Below are 20,018 nucleotides of genomic sequence, written 5' to 3'. Positions count from 1 at the left end.
TTTATGTGTGATTTTTTTAACTGACTGGATATTCTTCATTTTTTTTTCAGCAATATTGTCATTAATAATTTGACTTTCAAGATAAGTTGAACCTATAGTAATGTGTTTGTTTTCATTTATAATGATAATTGCTTAGAATCCATTAAGCATATCTCTACTGGGTCAGGAGTCCACAAGACTAGCCCCCAGCTTCAGTGATTCACAGAGAGGACTCCTGAGACTCAGTAGATGGTTGTGCTCACACCTGTGATTCATTACAATGAAAAGGTACAAAGCACAATCAACGGAGAGAAAAACAGCATGGGGTGAAGTCTGGAGGCAGCCAGGCACAAGCTTCCAAGAATCCTTTCCCAACAGATTCACAAAGGACATACTTAATTCCTCCAGCAAAAAGTTGTGACAACACATCTGAGATGTTGCCTACCAGCAAAACTCATTAGAAACTCAGTGCGTAGGGCTTCTAATCAGGGGCTGGTCACGTAGACCCTCTCTGCCTAGCCCATGCCAAAATTCCACACTTTCAGAAAGAAAGCAGGTATTCAGTTAAACAACATTTTTAGTACAATTAGGTCCAGTGAGCCACTCTTCATCAGTTAAAGTGGTGGGAATCCTCCCCATATCCAAGTTCCTAAACCAACCAAAGGTCAATGTTATAAGCAACTTTATAAGCCTTTCGAGTAGTCAAACCTGCTGTTATCTCCTTTCTGCACACTTATCTCATTAAGTTATTGTATGTAGTTATAATTTAATTTTTATTGCATAAGGTTGCTATTACTAACACCTTTACTATGCCATATACAAAATTACCCTTTTAAACTTTTTTAAACTTATGAATGGATACAGTTTTACTCTATGACAATATCTTTTAGAATTAGGTTGCTTCCTGTTTAAGGGGCTTATTCCTGAGTTTTGTATAATGAGTTTTTGCATTATTAAGATTATTGGAAATCATGCCTTTGTATAATTTCTACTCTAAGTCTTTTGCCTAGGAGAAAAAAATTCTTACCCCCTGTATTTTTAACGTTATGTGAAGGAAAGTATGGTTTTCCCAAACTTAGAGTGATTAAACGAAGAGTCCTGCTTGAAGGCTAATAAAATTTTTTCAGAACCCTTTTATGTAAAATAAAGTGTATTAAAAATACCCTTGGAGTGCTTGCTGTAAGAGGAGTGATTGGTGCTGGTGATACAGTGACAAGATAGAAATGGCCATATTCTGGGGGGAGGGTATAGCTCAGTGGTAGAGTGTACACCTAGCATGTGTGAGGTCTGGGGTTCAATCCCCAGTACCTCCATTAAATAAATAAATAAACCTAATTACCCCTACCCAGGGGGAGAAAAGAAGAAATGGCCCTACTCATATAGAACTTAATTAACATTCTTGTGAATATGTACCAAGTGACTTCTGGGACAGAAAGATACTTTGCCATTGTTGGGGCCATAAATCTCGTAAAAATTAATGTTAACTTAGTATTTATCTGTATTTAATAGTGTTTAACTATTTATTTTCAAATATCCCAATGCTTGTTTCTGTTATTGAGTATGTATGTATTTATTTATTTATTTATTTATTTATTTATTTATTTATTTATTTAATTTTTAGAGGGAGGTTATTAGGTTTATTTATTTTTGGGGGCGTTACTGGGTATTAAACCCAAGACCTTGTACATGCTAAGCATGCACTCGACCACTTGAGCTATACCTTTCCCTCAAGTTTTGATTCTCAAATAGGGATGACACATGTCATCATGTATGCCTGCTTAGTTTATGTCAGAATCACCCTAGAAATCCTGATGTGACTCTCTCCCTCCCCTGCCTTCTCCCTCTACCCCATGCATTCCTTTTGTGCATACCTCCCAAAAGAATCTTACAGTAATGAGATACTCTTACTAATGGGAGTATATCATAATTCCCAGACCTAATGGTACAGAAAAAAGCATTAAGAATCACTCTTCTGGTGCTTTTCAGATTATCTTTGGAGTAAACCCTGCCTCCTTTCTTTAAAGAGAGAAAATTAGAAAGGGGAGAAAGAAGAGAAATTAAATAATGAAATGCTAAGCTTGTAAGGCTGGATTGTTTTTATAAATCCGTCCATGTTTTTAGATAAAACTAGTAATTTAAAGTCATAAGGAGTTCCTTAGTGTATGTGCTCATAATTATGAGCTAATTATTTTTGTTCTACTGTCTTCAAGAAGTATAGATACCTATTATAAATATAGCTCATGCAGGCCATGGGTGCTCAACTCAGAAGAAAGTTTTAATTACAATTTTCTTCTTGAATACTGTTGGGAACTTAAATATTGCCCCATTTGGATAGTTTGATCAGAATCTCCTTTGGTCATTTGCTGTATGTATCCTGCAGTTCCTGAGGAGTCTCCCTGTGAGCCTGGAATGACTGGGAATGTTCATCCTGAGGCGGCGTTGCGGGTTGTCCGGTCCATGGCTCGCTTCATGGCCGCCTATTTCACCAATCAACTGCTTTGCATTTTGCCACCTCACAATGTGAATGTTCTTCCTCCCCTTCATATTAAAACAGGTAATGGAGTAAATAGATAATTTTCTCACCTTGTTTTTGCACGTAATATTTCAAATCATAATACACAGTGATCATTGTTCTATAGAAATAATACTGTTCTCACCTAGTGCCCGACACATAGGAGACACTCAGGTGAATGTTTACAAATGAATATAATCTGAAGAAGGTGATTGCTTTGGACTTGTTTTTATTGAATATATATTTTTGTAATGATACATTTTAGACACATTAGTATTATGAGGTTTCCATTTTTAAGTAAAAGAGCTGCCACCTTCAAACTTAACAAATTTAACTAGTTTTGAGGATGCTAATTTAGAATTTAATTTTATTTGCACATTTTACTTTTATAATTTTATTCGGGTAATTTTCTTTGTTCTATTTAATCATTTCGTTAATAGAGTCAAAATGTACCTCGATCTGTGCTAGATAACTGCCCTGACCTAATGGAAATAAACACGTACACAGATTTCTATGGTAGTCATTCATTCTACTAATTTGTATAGGTGCCTGCTATGTGTCAAATAGTGTTGTGCGAGCTGGAATTATATTAGCCTGCACCAGATGAAATTAATAAAATATGAAAACATTTGTAGTTTTGTTTTGTTTTAACATATGGAACAGTCTTATCCTAACTGCCATGAACAAAACGGATGAATTACCTGTTCTTTTATGGAATTTACATTTAGCAGGTTGAGACAGAAAATTACATAAATGAATATATAAACAAAGGTATATCAAATGGTGATCATTATTATGCAGAGAATTGAAGTAGAGAAGTGCATTGTGACTGAGTGGCATGTTCAGGTGGTGAATTTAGGAAAGAGCATTCTGGGGGTGACGTTTACCTGAACTCTTAGTGACAGAGAGAGCCAGACATCTACACATAGGACTTAGAGCAGCCTAACCTGAGCCTATGCAAAGGCCACAGAGCAGGAACAAACTTGGCGTGTTTGAGAAGCTGAAAGGCTGATGTGGCTGGAGCACAGAGGTGAGGTGGGGAGTGATATGAGATGAAGTCAGATGATGTAAGCCAGGGTGCGGGATCTGAATTTTAAGTACAATGGGAAGTTATTGGAAGGCTTTCAGCAGGAAATAACATGAAATGACTTATGTAACATGAACATATTTATGTACAGGGCACACATAGGTTACAATAGTGTAAGATATCATGTAATTAGAAGTTTAATAAAGGTAGCAACAAGTGTTTAGTAGATTTACTCACAGAACCATGGGTTTTGAGCTATGTGTTCAGACGCCTCTGTTCTGTAATTGTCTCAGGATGTGGGTGGGAGCGGAGGACTGTCCTCCCCCAGTTGGATGCTTCAACAGGAGGGTTAGTCTCTGGTGTCACCGGGAGTCTTCAGGAGGTTCTCGTCCCTAGGGAGCCTTCTGTGTGAGGTAGGAGCAGAAGGGAAATTGTCTCGAGGTTTCTACTCTGGGTCCCTGCTTCTCTGGGGGAGAAAAGTTGGCCCTGACCTGATTTTGGCTTCTCTTAGGAAACTGGTGTAAGGAGAGGAACAGGTGCTCTGCCCCCTTCTCCACCATGCCCTAACTCAGATTCAGCCCATGCTCCGGGCCTTTTCTCCCTGAGAACGGCCTGTGCTCCTTTCTCTTGCCTTTGTGCTTTCCTCTGACTAATGGGTATTACTTCTTTCCTTATACATTTGACATTATTATTATTACAATTATTTTATATTTAAGCTCTTGTTTTTGTCACAGCCACAGAATTTATCTGTTAAACTCCCTATTTTTAGTAGTGTTTCTGACAACAAATAATATCCTTAATCTGTATAATTTTCCTGAAGAAAAGAAGTAGAACTTCATGTGGTTTTTAGAAAAAAAAAAAAAAAAAAAAGGTAAAATCCTCGTACTTAGGAAGTTTGTCTCAATTTCTTGTTTTTCTGTGCCACGGGTATTAACAGGACTTTTGCTGTTTGCTCATAATCTTTATCTTTACAGAAGGCTTTACAAACCTAGGGGAGACTCATCTTGATCACGCTCTAGGAAGAAAGGTGATAGCATCATTGAATTGTTTCTGGACAGATTCATAAGCATTCATAAAAGCTCAGAGATGCACCTTTTTATTTGCTATGTAAATATTTTTCCAGTGAAGAGGAGAGAGTAGGAGAGAAGGCTCTGTGTTCTTTTCCTATGCCTGAGACTGATTGTAGAAAATTTAAATATCTGAAAGTTGGTACATATCCTTTAATTTTTTTAATCTCCCTCTGTCTTGAAAAATGATATCAGCAGGCTTGATGCACAGTATATTTCATGTTAATCTTTTAAATCAGAGCTAGTGGCAGAATGTATAGGGGATTTGAGTTTCTTATTTGGTGTGATGTTTGCTATGTGAAAGCAGTAAAATTTTCAGAAAATTAAATTATTCAAGTTCTTTTCATGGTACAGTACCTTACTCATAGTGAATTAAAAAATGGAAAAATGTAGTCAGTCTCCTGGCCTTTTGCCTATGCAGAATCAGAGTCACTGACTGAATTTTTCATTTCTTTCCTAATGTTTGCCAAGTGCTTGATGTGGGCAGAGCCTATGAAGATCATGTGAGAGACTAATCATTTCATTCAAAGAGCAGAAACCCACGTGTACTATTTACCAGTTTTATTCTGAGGGAGTGAGTGAAAAATCTTAGCAATTTGTATTTAAACAAAAATAACAGAGCTGTTGTCATATCTTGAAGTTGCTTACTCAAATCACTTTAATTGGGGAAAGGTACAGAAGCCTGGGGAGAAGGATGTCAATACCCTTTGTATTTAATCTCAGGCCAGACTGAACTCTTGTTGTTTAGTCAGGATTATTGAAAATTACACTTTTCTACTTTCTAATACTATTTCAATACACTATTAATACTAATATATTGAACACTTAATATGCCTGAGTATTAATGACCTCGAGTTAGTTTTTTATCACATGATCGGTACTATGAGGAATGCAGTCAAGTGAAAATGCAGTCTCTGCCCTCCAAACGTCGTAAGGTAGTAGAGAAATAGACGTGTGTTTCACAGCAGCCACAGCAGTAACTGTACACTGTGGCCCAGTACATTTAAGTGTGTGTATGTTTATTTTATCCGACAAAAAAGCTTCTTTAAACTGTACGTATTTACCTTTGTTTTGTGTAATGCACTCTGCACTGTCTCTTCTGTTTCTGTGTCTACTGTTTCATTTTTTAAACAATGTTGACATTTGCTTCATGACCCACTAAGGAGGCAAATTCTTACGTGTTAAAAAAAAAACTATTCTAGAGTATGTTAAAGCATTATTTTACTCCATTCTGTACGTATCTTCCTTGTTGTGGTTCTGTGTGGAAAATACTGATTGAAGAGATCTGTGTAAGGAAGCATGAGCTCTGTTATATATAATTGTAATATCCATTTTCTTTAATTTACTCACAGAGCAGTCCTTTCGACTTATTCCTCTGCAACACTCTAAGGTGGCCAGCGCTGTTCGAGAGCAGAATCTTTCTAATGTGTGGACAGTTGAATATGCCCTTGAATTATTACTTATTGGTGGCCTGGTTCCAGAAGCAGTGTGGCTGGCACATAAACTTGGAGACTGGAAGACGTCTGTTTCGATCGCTGTGGCCTTCCAACTGTTCTGTAAACGTGATAGCAGTTTCCCAAGGTGTGCATTTTTAGGCACATTTAAGTTAAGAAATAGTGTAACGGTGTCATCTAAAGTATACTCATTGCTGGTATTTACACATTTTGTGGAATCCTTAGTTAAGCCTTGTCCAACGGAACTGTCGTCAGTGATGGAAATATTCTGTGTGTGCTGTCCGGTCGGATAGCTACTGGCCATCTGTATTTATTGAGCACTTGAAATGTGGCTAGTAAGACCAAGAAACTGACATTTCAATCTACTTTTAATTAGTTTAAATTTAGAAAGCCGTGCGCAGCTGGCAGCTGCTGTGTGGGACAGTGCAGGGTCTTGCTTTCTGTGTTAAAACATCTGCTTAGAACTTTTATTTGTTAGTAGTGCCCTCAAAGGGCCTGTAGTCAATGGGAGAGTTTGTCTTTCCCAGACAGGATTTGAGTCTTAAGCTAATCAAACTAATCCCTATGTTTTAACTATTCTGAATATTAGGGAATTGCTGTGTCTTCTATATTTTGCAATTCAGTAATTCAACATATATTTATTTATTAAGTAGTCAGTCTGTACCAGGCTCTATACCAGGTATTTTCGTGGATATAAATTTAAATGGTACGTAGTTTCTATGCTTGGGCATTTATGGTTTAATAGAGAAAATAGGACAAAACATTATTATAATTTACATAATGTTGTAAGAAAAGTGCCAGTGGTACAGCGGGGAGAGCAGTAATACCAAGTGAGAGATGGGCAGGAAATACTTTATGTAGGAGATGTCATTTGAGATGGGCATTGGAGGGAAGATGGGATCTTGACAGATTCAGTAGCTGTCGGAAGAGAGAACATTCCAAACATGAGCAAAGGCATGTGGCAAAAACTGAGTTCAGTTTGGTTTGGGTAGAGTACGTATGTAGGCAGCAGTGGGAGGTAAGGATGGATAGATGTATTAGTACCATAATCGGGAAACACCTTACTGCTCTCCTTAATACAATATTTTCTTGATTAGTTCTTTTCTAAATATAGGGTGAATAAAGTGAATTTCTCTGTTCTTTAAAATTTCATGGTTAGTTCTTGATGTATGAATGTTTCCTTTTTTTCAAACTTTGGATTAATTTCCCTTAATTTGATATGATTTCAGGTCCAAGAAAAAAGGTCTGAATTTACCACTAAATATGACTCCTGCACAGATTTTCCAGGAAAAACTGCAGTGTTTTTTAGGTCAGCCAGCCTCTTTGGAAGCAAAAACTGAAAACGGCTCAAAATATAAACAATTTACAGGTGCGTTACCTATATATGGTCTGCACATGTATTGGCTTACTTACTGTAAAGCTTATGGTATTTGAAAATGCTTTTAAATACTCACATATATATTAACGCTTTGAAGTAAACTTATCAAAAATAAAACTATGCTATTTATTCTTAATTATGGGAGCATCCAAAACTGACGCAGCTCGAAACACGATGGGCAGTATCTGAATGATATTCTAATTATCCATACATGCCTTTATACTAGTGGTGTTTTGCTGCATTTGGATTATTTTCTTTTGTAGTCATGGAGTCGTAAAATCTCAGACATGGAAGGGTGCTTAGAACTTCTTGCCTGATGCATAAATCATAGTGTTGTTTTTTGTTTTTAATTCAAAAAGTTCAGAGTGGTATTGCAAAGTTAAAAATAATGTTATATTACATGTATTACATAGGTTTACCCAGGAGCCCTATAAAATTTGTCTGTCCTTTTTCAGATGTAGGAATTTAGACAAAAAGTAATGAAGTAAAAAAAAAAAGTAATGAAGTCAGTTATTTAAAATCATATATTTAATGATAAAACCAGGACAACTGTGGGATCCTTTGGTTTTATTAGTGCTTGTCTCTATTAAGAAGTGAGACTTCTGACTCTTGATTGTTAGAATTTATTAAATTGTAAATTCTCTTTCTGGAAAGAACTCATAATATGTGGAAATCAGACTGAAAACTTTTCTTTGATAATTTCTGTCAGTTTATTTTTAAAGTAAATGAAAAGATAATGTATCTATATGAAAGTCAGTTTTGAAAAAAAGGACTAAAAAATTCCCAGTATGAACTTCCAGTTCTGTCAATATATTGTTTTAGGTGCTCTGAAAACTTTCCCACAGTCAGTACATAGATACAATGTATTTCTAGATAAAATATAAAAATGTACATTTAAAGGCTAAGATTTAAAGCAAGTAAGGGAAATTTCCAGGAGTCAAAAACAAAGAGAAAATAAAGTCAGTGGATTCCACTCCTAGGTATTATTTACTCCAGAAAAATAAAGGCATGGGTCCACTGAGAAACCTATATATGAATGTTCATAGCAGCTTTTTCATAATATCCAAAAAATTGAAACAATCCAAATGCTCATCAACTTATGAATGGTAAACAAACTGATATGTCCATACAAAAATAATAAAGAGGAGCGAACTACTGTTTAATGTGCAACAACATGGATGAATCACAGAGCCATTATGCTGAATGAAAGAACTCGGAAATAAACCTACACACTGTATGATTCCACTTATGTGGCATTCTATAAAAAGCAACACTATAGAAACAGGAAGCAACTCAGTGGTTACCTGGGAGTAAGGGGGGAACTGACAACAAAGGGGTATAAGAGAACTTTTGTGGAGTGATGGAAATGTTCTTACAGGCTGTATAGATTTGTCAAAACTCATTGATCCATGTACTTAAAAAAGGATGAATTTTGGTGTATGTAAATTATACCTCAACCAACTGATTTAAAAACAAAAAACTCAGCAGATGGTTAGTGAACTGGAAAATGAATTTGAATTCTCTCTGTATATATATAGAGAGATATAAAAATAAATATATACAAAAGAGATATAAAGAAAAGAGTTGGAAAATATGAAAGAGAAGTTAAACTTTGTACAGTATAGACTAGGAAGACACAACGTATGTCAAATAGGAGATCCAGCAGAGCCACACCAGATTCTGGATTTGACTCCCTGGAGAGGGAATGGAATATGATCGGCACCTAAGGAATTTCAACTATGTCTGTAACATTTTATTCTTTTAATCTAAATTAAATACAGGAAAAACATTAATATCAGACAAGGGTGAAAAGTTAGGATATGAGTGTTTTTATATTATATTCTGTACCTTAAAGTATGCTTAAAATATTTCCTAGTATAAAAGTCCCTAAGTCTCCTATTCTATATCGCTATGCATTTTGCCTTCTGGCAAATATATCTGTATATATACAGGTATTTATATAATTGAAGCCATACTGTATGACTGTTTTGTGTATTTCTGGTTTTTTCTTTAGCTTCACAAGTCCTTTTTATTATAAAAGTACAGTGATGGATTATTAAGAAAAAGAAAATAGGGAGAGGGCATAGCTCAGTGGTAGAACGCCTGCCTAGCATGCATGAGGTCCTGGGTTCAATCCCCAGTACCTCCATTAAAAAATAGGTAAACCTAATTATCTCCCCCAAAACAAAACAAAACAAGAAAAAGAAAATAATTACTGTCTCACTGCCTTTCACATGATGTTGTATATTATTTTGGTGTCTTTCCTGACATTCTTTTCTTCCTGTTAGTATTTTTTCTTTTATTATTATTTTTGAGTCAAGACTGTATTCCAAGAATATTTTTATTATATAATTGTTATTATAACACCTTATATAATTTTGGAAAAAGTCTTTGTGCTCTGATTGCCTGTAATCTTAAAGTAACAGAATCTTTATTAAATTTCTGTCTAGAAGTTTGGGTGTTTTGCATGTCAACCAATATGTTTATTTTCAGCAATCAGGTTGTTCAGATACGAAATTTTATCCTACAAAATAGAATGAGAAGTACAATATAAATTTTAACTACTTTACCTAATTTTGTACTTGGTAGATCCCATTGAAGAGGAAGATGCAGGTCTGCTGTTGGGTTCTGTGCAGGAAGTACTGAAAGCAGCAGTTATGGCTGATGCAGATATTCTTTCAGAGACATTTCAGCTTCTGATAAGCTCTGCCAAGGACTTCAGTAAGAGACTGTGCGGCTTAGTGCCGGTCGGCTTGTATCTTCCAGCTCCTCCATTATACTGTCCTCAGCCAGCTGTTCTCAGTGAAGTAAGCTTAGTGCTTAATCTTTTAATTAATTTCAGGCTGATTTTGTCCAGTTGTTAAAGTAATCAACTCGATAACAATCATCAAGTTAAAATTCAAGCTCTGAAGGCAAACATCTGGATCCCAGCTTTACTGTTTATCAATTGTGTAATCTTAGACAAACGATGTTTAGGTTTCCTTAGCTGTAAGTGCAGATGATAAAGTGCTACCTCTGATAGCACCATTGTATTAAATGAGATATCCTGTAAAAGCTTTTAGTTTAGGGCCTAGGACACATAGTAAGTTTACAATAAATGCTTAAATTATTTCAGTAATAAAACAAAATGAAGAGATACTTCTCTGTATCCAGATTTTTAAAAAATAAACATTGTTTAGGGTAGCAAAATAATGACTGTCAGAATTTAGAACCAGATGTTATTTTAGTCTTTTATTCATCTCATTGTCTTTGCCTCTTTTGAGAAACTTGCTTTGATTTTCCTTTGATTTGAAAGGTCATTTTTTTTATCCTGCACTTTTCAATTGATAGTTCTAGTTTATAAATAACAATACTGTATTCCTCTCAGGAACTTTTCCTCTGCTCTTATTGAAAATCCTAACACAATTGCAATTAGCTGGTTTTAAGATGTAAAGTGTTAATGTAAATTATTTACATTTAAATTGTTTTAATATTTGATTAACATTTTGAAGTGATTCTGGTACTGTTTCCTTACTACTTACTGTTTTAGAATTAGCAACTTCTATCTGAATCTCGTCTTTTCTTTTTATTTTAAGAGTTATTTGCTATATTCTCATTTGTTATACTTAGAGTTATGTTTCAGTAGGTTAAAATGTTTCATTTGTTGATGTTTCACATCTGAGTCTTCAATATATTGGTTTAGGAATTAGAAATAGCATTTACGACATTTTGGGATATGCTATGCTGACATTCATTTGAGTGGTTACTATTCTTAGTAGTACTTCATTTTATTATTTTTTATTAGAATAATCTTCAATGGTAGGATTTCTCTTAAATGTTGCTCTGTAGCAATTAGAACCCCTTGTGTTGTAAGTAACAGAAAACTTGGTCAAAATTGGCATAATTGAGAAGCCCAGTTATATTACCAAAGACTTGGACTCTCTCTTTCTAGTTTGTTTTCTAAGGTGTCAGCTTTCGTTTAAGACTGGCTCCCTTTGTGGGAGCAGGATGGCTGCTAGCAGCTTCTAAGGGTACCTTGTCTATGTCCAGAGGGAGTGGGAAGGGGAGAAAGAAAATCAGTAGAAGTATTTTTCTCCCAGCATTCAGAGTAAGAGAACTGAGAGTCATGCTTGTGAGACTGACTGAGGTCAGTTGCCTGTCCTTGAATCAGACACTGGGCTAGGGCTAATGCAAGGAACTGCTTGACAATTGATTAGGACCTTCCCTGGAAGCTGGGGGTATGGGATCAGCTTCCCTGAATCATAGGGAAGAGGCAGATACCCAGATAAAACCTGAGTAGTATTAAGAAGTGGTAATGGTAGGAGGACATGGGGAGGCAAATGTTCACAGTACTCACATTATCTCATTCTCTGGGAAATTAATCTGTAGCTACTGGCTTGGATTATATTTATTCAGCAAATATTTATTGGATCCTACCACATATTGGACTTTTTCCTGTACACTGTGATAATACAAAGACAGATGACAAGGCCTTTGCTCTTAGGTAGTTCTCAATAAGTGTGGGAAACAGATGCATAAATCAGTAAGAATAAATAAGTAAAAGCCATAATAGAAGTCTGAGCAAAGCACCATAGTAGCACACAGTGGGAGAGTTTCACAGAGAGGTGACCTTGAAATGTACATAGGATTTTTCCAGGCAGAGGATGGGGAAGGAGTGCTCTGTAACGTTCCACCAGTGGAGTCAGGAGTGGTGGGCTTTAACTTTTGTAGCAGAGGACTCAGGACTAGGGTCGACTTATCCCTTTACATTGTTTGAGGTGAGAGGAGTGTTTCCTTGACACTAGAAATAGCTATAGTTGAGATTTCTGAGGCTGTGCCTCAAAACTTCCTTTATAAACATCGAGGAATATTGTAGCTTGAGAAGCACTATATTTTTACTTCAACATTTTAAATTTCCATTTTACTAGCTACTAAAATGGTGTGTTTTTTTTTCCCCCAGGAAGATGGTGATGATCTTCTTTTAAAAGCTGAAAAAGATAATCGCCAAAAGGTGTCTGGAATCCTTCAGCGTGTTCTCCTGCTTTTCCGGGCAGCTCGGTGTTCTTTTCCTGTAGCACAGTGGTACATCTTGCAGTTGAGATGGGCGAGAAAAGTCATGCAGAAGGTATGGAAGTGTCTTAGTCACTTGTGTTCTATGTTAAACAATTTAAATATACTAGTGTTTATTAACTTGTATAATTGTGACGTTTTCCCCATGGAGTCCTGTGCTATAAATCCATAAATTTCAGGCTCATTTACAGTAAGAACCCTAGACAGACCAAGTTCCTTCTGCTGAAATTTAAGGACTCTGAACTGGATCTCTATGCTTAGTCTCATCCTGTCTGGCAGTAGAAAGTGTAACTAGTCAGTTAATTCCAGGTAATTTCAGTTACTTTTTCTCCCACAATCATTGAGGATTTAAACTCAGTTCAGGGTTTGCTCCACTTCTCCCAAGGTGTTATCTGTATTCTGTGGGGTCAGACCATGGGAAGTTCAGAGTTAGTTCTTGACTGTGTTGCCTTTCAGTAGTCTCCACCAGTCAGAGTCTACCCCCTGCTGTCTTCTGAGATGTGCAGTTAAGATTGATTCTCGGGCTGTCATCCTCTTCTGCACTGACTTCAGCTAGGATGTAGTGGCATTCTTACCTGATCTGCAGCCGGATGGGACATCTGCTCCTATATTGCTTATCCAGCTGCAATTCCTTTGTAAGCCTGTCATCTGTCTCTCGTAAAATGTGGGAATATTATTAGCCCTAAATAACTAAAATTTGGCCATTGAGTAAATTACTAAATGTAACAAGAGTCTGTAACTTTTTTCAGTAGGAACTCTTACAGGGACTAAGAAGTTGTTTATCAAGTTCTTGAAAAATAGTTTCTTTTTAGAGGGAAAGATTTGTGAAATTTGCATAAAACTACCATAAAAATGAGTTAAAACTATACTCATTCTATATCATAACACCCCAGGGTTGTTTTTAAGTATGTTTACTAAGAAGGGCAAAGAATTTTCCTGTATTTTTTCTCCTTTTAACAAAGGCACTGGGGATGGAACCCAGGACCTTGTGCAAACCAGGCACGTGCTCTACCGCTGAGCTGTACCTCCAATCCCTCCTGTATTATTGAAAGATTGTTTTTAATAGTTTCAAGATCTTTGAGCCTGAACATTTGCTTATTTTAGAAAACTGTTTAATTTGCATTGAAGGTTGATCTTACTTACCAACTCCTGACAATAATCTCACTTAACCTAATTTTAATGAACTAACTAGCATGTAAAGACTGTGTGGATTCTCTTAAAATTAACAGCTCAGTTGAAGATGTTCCTTCTCATGAAAAATTTTTACAAGCAATATTTTAACTATATAAGATTAAAGCAAATACAAGGGATATGGCAGAATTCTAAAGATGGCTCGAAAGAGTCCTATCTCCTGGCTATTCAAACGTAAATCTAGATACTGCTTTAATTTGACCTGAAGAAATTTTGCAGATGGAATTAAGATTACTAATCAGCCGACTTTAAAATACAGAGATTATCCTGATTTATCTTGGTGGGCCTGATATAATCACAAGCCCTTTAGTAAAGCCAAAATGGGAGGCCGAAGAGTCAGTCAGTGAGATATAGTGGAAAAGGAAAGCAGGAGAAATGAGGCAAAAGGAAAGATTAGAAGAGTGAGAGGGACTCAGTTCAGCCTTGCTGGTTTTGAAGAGGGCCATGATCCAGGGAATGAAGGTAGCTTGTAGAAACTGAGAATGTGCCCTAGCCTATAGCCAGCAAGGAAATGGGGAAACCTCGGTCCTGTAACCACATGGAACGGAATTCTGCCAACATCCTGAGTAAGTGGGAAATACATCTCCCCTAGAACCTCTAAAAAGGAAGGCAGCCCTGCTATTACTTGGATTGGCCTTGTGAGAGACTTCGCAGAGAACCAGCTGTGCCTAGGCTTCTCATCCACAAAGACTGAGATAGTAACTGGATGTTGTTTCAAGCCACTAAATTTCTGGTAATTTGTTAAGAGTAGCAATAGAAAACTAATAGAGTGCAGAATCTTTATTTTACCTAACTTATTTACCATTTTAAAATTGGTATATGATTCACATTCCATAAAATTCACCTTTTAAAAAAAATATACAATCCATTGGTTTTTATTATTTTCACCAAATTTTACAACCATCAGCACTGTTTAATTCCAGAACATTTTCATCACCCCAAAAATAAAATCATTAGCAGTAACTTCCCATTTCCTTTTCTTCCCAGCCTCTGGCAACCAATAATCTACTTTCTATCTCTATGAATTGGCCTATTATAGACATTTTATATAGATGAAGTCATACAATATGTGACCTTTTGTGACTAGCTTCTTTCATTTAGCATAATGGTTTTAAGGTTCCTCTGTGTTGTAGCATAAATCATACTTTAGTCCTTTTTATGACTGAATAATATTCCATTGTATGACTATGTAATATTTTGTTTATTCATCCATTAATAAACATTTGAATTGTTTTCATTTTGGCTATTATGAATAATGCTGTTATGAATATTTATGTACAAGTTTTTGTGTAGACATGTTTTTCATTCTAGGATCAAACTTTACCAATACTTTTAAGGATGTAGATAACCAAAAGATACAGGAGAAACAGAGAAATCTGGAATTGTGTACACTGATCCAAATATTTTCTCACTGCAGAAAAATGTTTTCTGGCCTTTATTTAATATCATGACACTAAAAGGGAGGAGGTATTTCAATTATTTAACATCTCCTTTTTTAATCTCTTTAATTACAAAGCTTGTGTGACATTTTCCAGGGAGTTAGACTCCATAAATCCTAGCTTTCTAGATTTGTTTATAATACCCAACCTAGACAGACTCTGTACATCTGGTAAATACTACTAATTTGTTTGACAAGAAGCCTGCCATTAACATGCCTACAAAGGAATCTGACTAGATCATGTTTTTCTGGAAGTGAACAGTAGAAGGAGAAAATAGATTACAAGCCTGCTGCTAATCCTGTCCTTCCCAGGATTATGTCTCTTAGATCTGTTTTCTTTTGTTCTATCACAGTTTCCTTCAATTATTATTATTATTATTTTTTTGTATTCTTGATTTGTTAGAGAGACTAGGTAAATTTGTCCTGAACAATGTTCTGGATTTGTCTATCATTTTTTCCTTTAGTGTCATTTAATTTGTTCCTCTTTTCCTTTATTTACTGTAAACTGGTAATTAATCTACCCTTATCAAAATGGAGAGGTTTGATTAGGTTCACATTTTCTTACACTTGAATCCTTCATGCATGGTGTTGTATATGTCCCTGTTGCCTCATATCATGTGGCATATATGTCTTTTTCTCTCACTTTTCATGATGCTGAGATGAATCAGTGAAGTTGGGTCATGTTTCACCCACTATCATGTTCTATCAGCTCATCAGCTTTTACCTAATTTAGCATTTGTTGATCCTTTCTAGTCATTTATTAAGAATTGCCAAATGATGGCTTTCTAATTCTGTCACTTAAAGATTAGTTTTTTTAAAGTTATGTATGTAGATATATCTTTTTTCTGTATTAGTTTTTAGATACTGCATATAGGTCTAGATGAAAGTTAGATACTTAAATTTATTTTCTTAATTATTACTTTGTGGAAAATTAGGGCAAATAGCATTAAATTCTTTTTATGTAAAACTTTTTAGGCAAAACCGAATGACAATAGAGGTTAATTTGGTTAGAACTTTTTTTTTCTTTTGAAATTTAGCCTAGTGAATTTGTTGAATTAAATCTGTGAGCTAAATTTCTGAAAGTACAAGGGATTTCAAGGGTATTTTCTTGCATAGTATAGGAACCATGCTGTATTTTCCATTCTATATGGTTTATCTTGCCTATCTTATTTGTTGCTTTATAGTTTCCTTAAAAATTGATTTATATGACTGATATTTAACATATTCTATCATTCTTTACTTCAGATTCGAATGAAAGGGTCCCTTCCTTCATTGAGTCCTTTCCCTCAGTCATTACTTAATTACTGTAAAGGAGGTGTAGCATTCTTTCGACCTGGAGCAACTGGAGACCACAAGCTTGATGAAGTGTCCATTAAAGCAATAGGTTTGTCCAACATGAACTGCTTACTAGAGATTAAGCCTAAATATTAATAATGATACATTTTCCATTTGATTTGGGTAAGTTTTCGTGCAATGGAATACGATACGGATAATTAAAAGACACTATATGTATGTTACCACCATGGAAATATATCCGATACATTAGATGAAAAAAGGAAAAGATAGTTGCAGAACTGTATACATAGTATGATTTTATGTCTTTGTGTGCTTGTATTACTTTTAATAAAAAATTGTTTTATATTGGAAACTATTTTTCTGGTATTGAAAAATTTGAAACTTAAATGCCTATCAATAAGTGATTTTCCAAATAAATTAACTATATGATATTAAGTAGAGCTATGTGTATTGACTTTGAAAAATATCTGCAATATACTATAAGTCTAAAGCAGGTAAACTACTAGTGAATAATTTATTTACTCTATAAAAGGTTCTTTAATATTTTCATGCAACTGACATGCGTGAGGTATTCTGGAATAATACACATAAAAATTCTGTGAGGATCTCCACAACTTTTATATAAAGTATTGACAGCATGTTTCTTTTATAATCAATGATATAAAGACATTTATTTTGAAAAACCAGCAGAGGTGAACTTGGTATAATATTAATGTACATACTCATACAATCTTCTTCCTGATTTAGGTTGCTTCAGAGAACTTTGTGCTTTGTGTTGGATGCTGCATATTCGTGATAAGTTATCCTACAGTTGTAGGCAGTATCAGAAAGCAAGAGAAAATGTGGAGGGGAAAAAGGTATTTTCCTGCATGGGATAAGAAAAATGAATAAATATTATTTGGGAAATTACTGCTTGATAGAAGATTTTTATTGTTTGTAGCAACACTTTTTTTTTTATCTCATTCTGGTCTATTCGTCTGAAGTGAAAAGGAAATGATATCTTTCAATATCCATTTAGGACCTTGAAGTGAAGTTTGATTCTTGTATGGTTGAGCACTGTCTCAGTGCGGTGGAATGGGCTTATAGAATGCTGCCCTTCTCTCGGTTTTTTAATATTGAAGAACTTATTCAGGATCTAATTTTGAGCCTTATTGGAGAACTGCCGCCAATCAGAAAGGTAATGTAAATGTAGGTGAAAATAAACTAAATCAGAATCAGAGACTTTAAAGGATTTTAATTTTAATAAAGAATGATGTTGCTCACAAAACTCATTTTTAAATTTTTCTGAAGGTAGCAGAAATTTTTGTGAAAGCCTTCCCCCGTCCTGAGGACATAAGGGTTCCGTTAAGAGAAAAATACCACTCTCTTCAGCAGAGACTCAGGCACTGTGTTGTGAAAGGTATTATTTATCTTGTCTTAGATATCTGATAATTAATTGCTGAAGATTCTCGTTTTGTTTTGAAAGCATTTATTTTCTAGTGCCTTTTTTTATTTTTCATTTCTCCTTTCTTTAGAGATAGGTGTATGAGAAGGCAGAATCATTTTCCCATTACAGAGGCACCAATTCTATTGCTTTGGAACCAGACAAAGCTGACTTTAGGTCATGGCTCTGTTAGTAACTGTGTGACCCTAGGCAAGTTGCCCAGTATCTCTGAGACTCTTTTCCTTGTTTGTAAAATGAGCCTATTAATACTTGCTTTAGGAACATGTATTGAAAGAAGATTAAACAAGAGAAAAATATATAAAATGAGCATATAATGTTTTATGTAATGCGGATATTTTATTGGCAAACTAGCATTCTTCTTCTCCTTTTATGGTTATTTTTGCTTCTAATTTTATACTATACATTCAGGATGACCTTGTGGAAATTTTTTTTATTGTGGTAAAATATACATAGTTTAAAATTAACCATATTTAAGTGTATAATTCAATGGCATTAAGCATAGGCATACCTTGGAGATATTGCAGGTTTGTTTCCAGACCACCACAATAAAGTGAATATTGCAGTTAAGCAATTTTTTTGGTTTTCCCGTTCATATAAAAATTATGTTTGCAGTATACTGTAGTCTATTAAGTGTCCAATAGCTCTAAAAAAAATAAAATGTATATACCTTAATTAAAAAATATTATATTGCTAAAAAATGCTAACGGTTGTCCAAGTCATAATCATAAGTGAGTCAATCTTTTGCAATAGTAACACTAAAGATCACTGATCACTTTAAACAAGTATACTTTAAACAAGTATCACGATAATAAAAAAGTTTGAAATATTATGGGAATTAGCAAAATTCAGAGACATGCAATGAGCAGATGCTGTTGGAAAAATGGCACCAGTAGACTTCTTCGATGCAGGATTGCCTGAAAGTTTCACTTAGTAAAAAACTCAGTATTTGTGAAGTGCAATAAAATGAGGTATTCCTGTACATTCACGATGTTGTGAATTCAAATTACTCTCTTTTTTTTAGAACTATAATCTAGTGTTTAAGTCTAGTAATGTCCTCTGATTGCACATTGTTGTATTAATGTACTTATATTTGTGATTTATATTTTTAAGACTTTTTTGAAATCTCTAAAATGTCCTGTTTATGTATTAATAATGTTAAAAGTTTTTCTCTAGGCAGCCTTGAAAAACTTCCCTTCCTGTTGTTTCCCATTACTTGATGTCAGAAAGGTGTTTTTGTTCCTTTGGCTAAAGCTATACTGATTTTCTCTTGTTTACCACTCTGTGGGAATGGAAAAAATGTTAGTGATTCTTTTTGTAATTATTTGATTTTTGAAATAAATTACTTCTATAATTTTTGTTTTCTAGGGAATGCTTTTTTATGGAGTCCCTTTTTTTGTTCTTAAATGGAACTTTTCTAGCTTCTGCAGTTCTACCTTAAAAAGAAGGACCATAGCTTTCTGACAAATATTGAAGAAAGCATGATCTGTAAGACTGTGGAAATAAGCCTTGGTCATCAGTTAGATTTCACGTTCCCAGGAGGGACCAGAATTGGGTCCCTTATGTCTTGAGTTGAAACGTTTTAGTGAACTGTAAAGACTCTTGTTCTTTTCTTCCTAGGTCCCCAAACTGAAGAAATGATGTCTGTTGTCATGCATTCTACCCATAAAGTGAGGGTGAAAGCCCTGAAACGTGTGCAGAGAAATATAGGTCCTTTCGAGATGACTATATGGGAACCAGTTGAGGAAGAAAAACCAGCTGAGCTTCCAGGTTTTGACAGGTGTTCCTTGGGCACTAGTTTGAGCAGGAGCACACTCACAGAACTGGGGAATTCTCTCGTTCACAGTGACGCAGATACGGCTGATACCTTTTCAGAAGCTTTGTCAGTTGAAGAAAAAAGTCGGATACATTTCTGTCAAAGGTAAAATTGAGATCTCTTAATAGCAAGCACTCACTTCCTTTGGTAAAAAAATATTTTCAGGATTTTCATGCAACTGACCTGACATCTAGTCCTAGCAACTTCACTGATTGTGGTATTAACAGTGTGAATGTAAGTGCCACCGTCCATAATCACAAGGATTTTAAGAGAGTAAAATGAGACTGTACATTTGAAAATCCGTTTAAAATATTGAGATATGAAATAATTTTGCCACCTGAAGATATAAGGTAGAGTGAGTAGATGAAAT

General features: G+C 35.1%; 1 protein-coding gene across 8 annotated transcripts in view; it reads left to right on the top strand.

Moving 5' to 3' along the window:
• CPLANE1 (ciliogenesis and planar polarity effector complex subunit 1) overlaps positions 1-20,018 on the top strand; it is a 94,993-nt gene that overhangs the window by 19,637 nt on the left and 55,338 nt on the right. For all 8 annotated transcript variants that reach the window (XM_010977584.3, XM_031444124.2, XM_031444117.2 and 5 more), the window contains 10 exons: positions 2,360-2,533; positions 5,938-6,166; positions 7,269-7,408; positions 10,007-10,224; positions 12,357-12,521; positions 16,341-16,479; positions 17,139-17,248; positions 17,410-17,568; positions 17,682-17,790; positions 19,453-19,753. In XM_010977584.3, the coding sequence (XP_010975886.3) occupies positions 2,360-2,533; positions 5,938-6,166; positions 7,269-7,408; positions 10,007-10,224; positions 12,357-12,521; positions 16,341-16,479; positions 17,139-17,248; positions 17,410-17,568; positions 17,682-17,790; positions 19,453-19,753 (1,744 nt within the window). The remainder of the gene's footprint in view (positions 1-2,359; positions 2,534-5,937; positions 6,167-7,268; positions 7,409-10,006; positions 10,225-12,356; positions 12,522-16,340; positions 16,480-17,138; positions 17,249-17,409; positions 17,569-17,681; positions 17,791-19,452; positions 19,754-20,018) is intronic.

This window comes from Camelus dromedarius, chromosome 3 (genome assembly GCF_036321535.1).
Source record: "Camelus dromedarius isolate mCamDro1 chromosome 3, mCamDro1.pat, whole genome shotgun sequence".
Lineage (NCBI taxonomy): Eukaryota > Metazoa > Chordata > Mammalia > Artiodactyla > Camelidae > Camelus > Camelus dromedarius.
The sequence above is the reverse complement of the archived record's forward strand: the minus strand, read 5'-3'. Positions and strand labels throughout refer to the sequence as shown.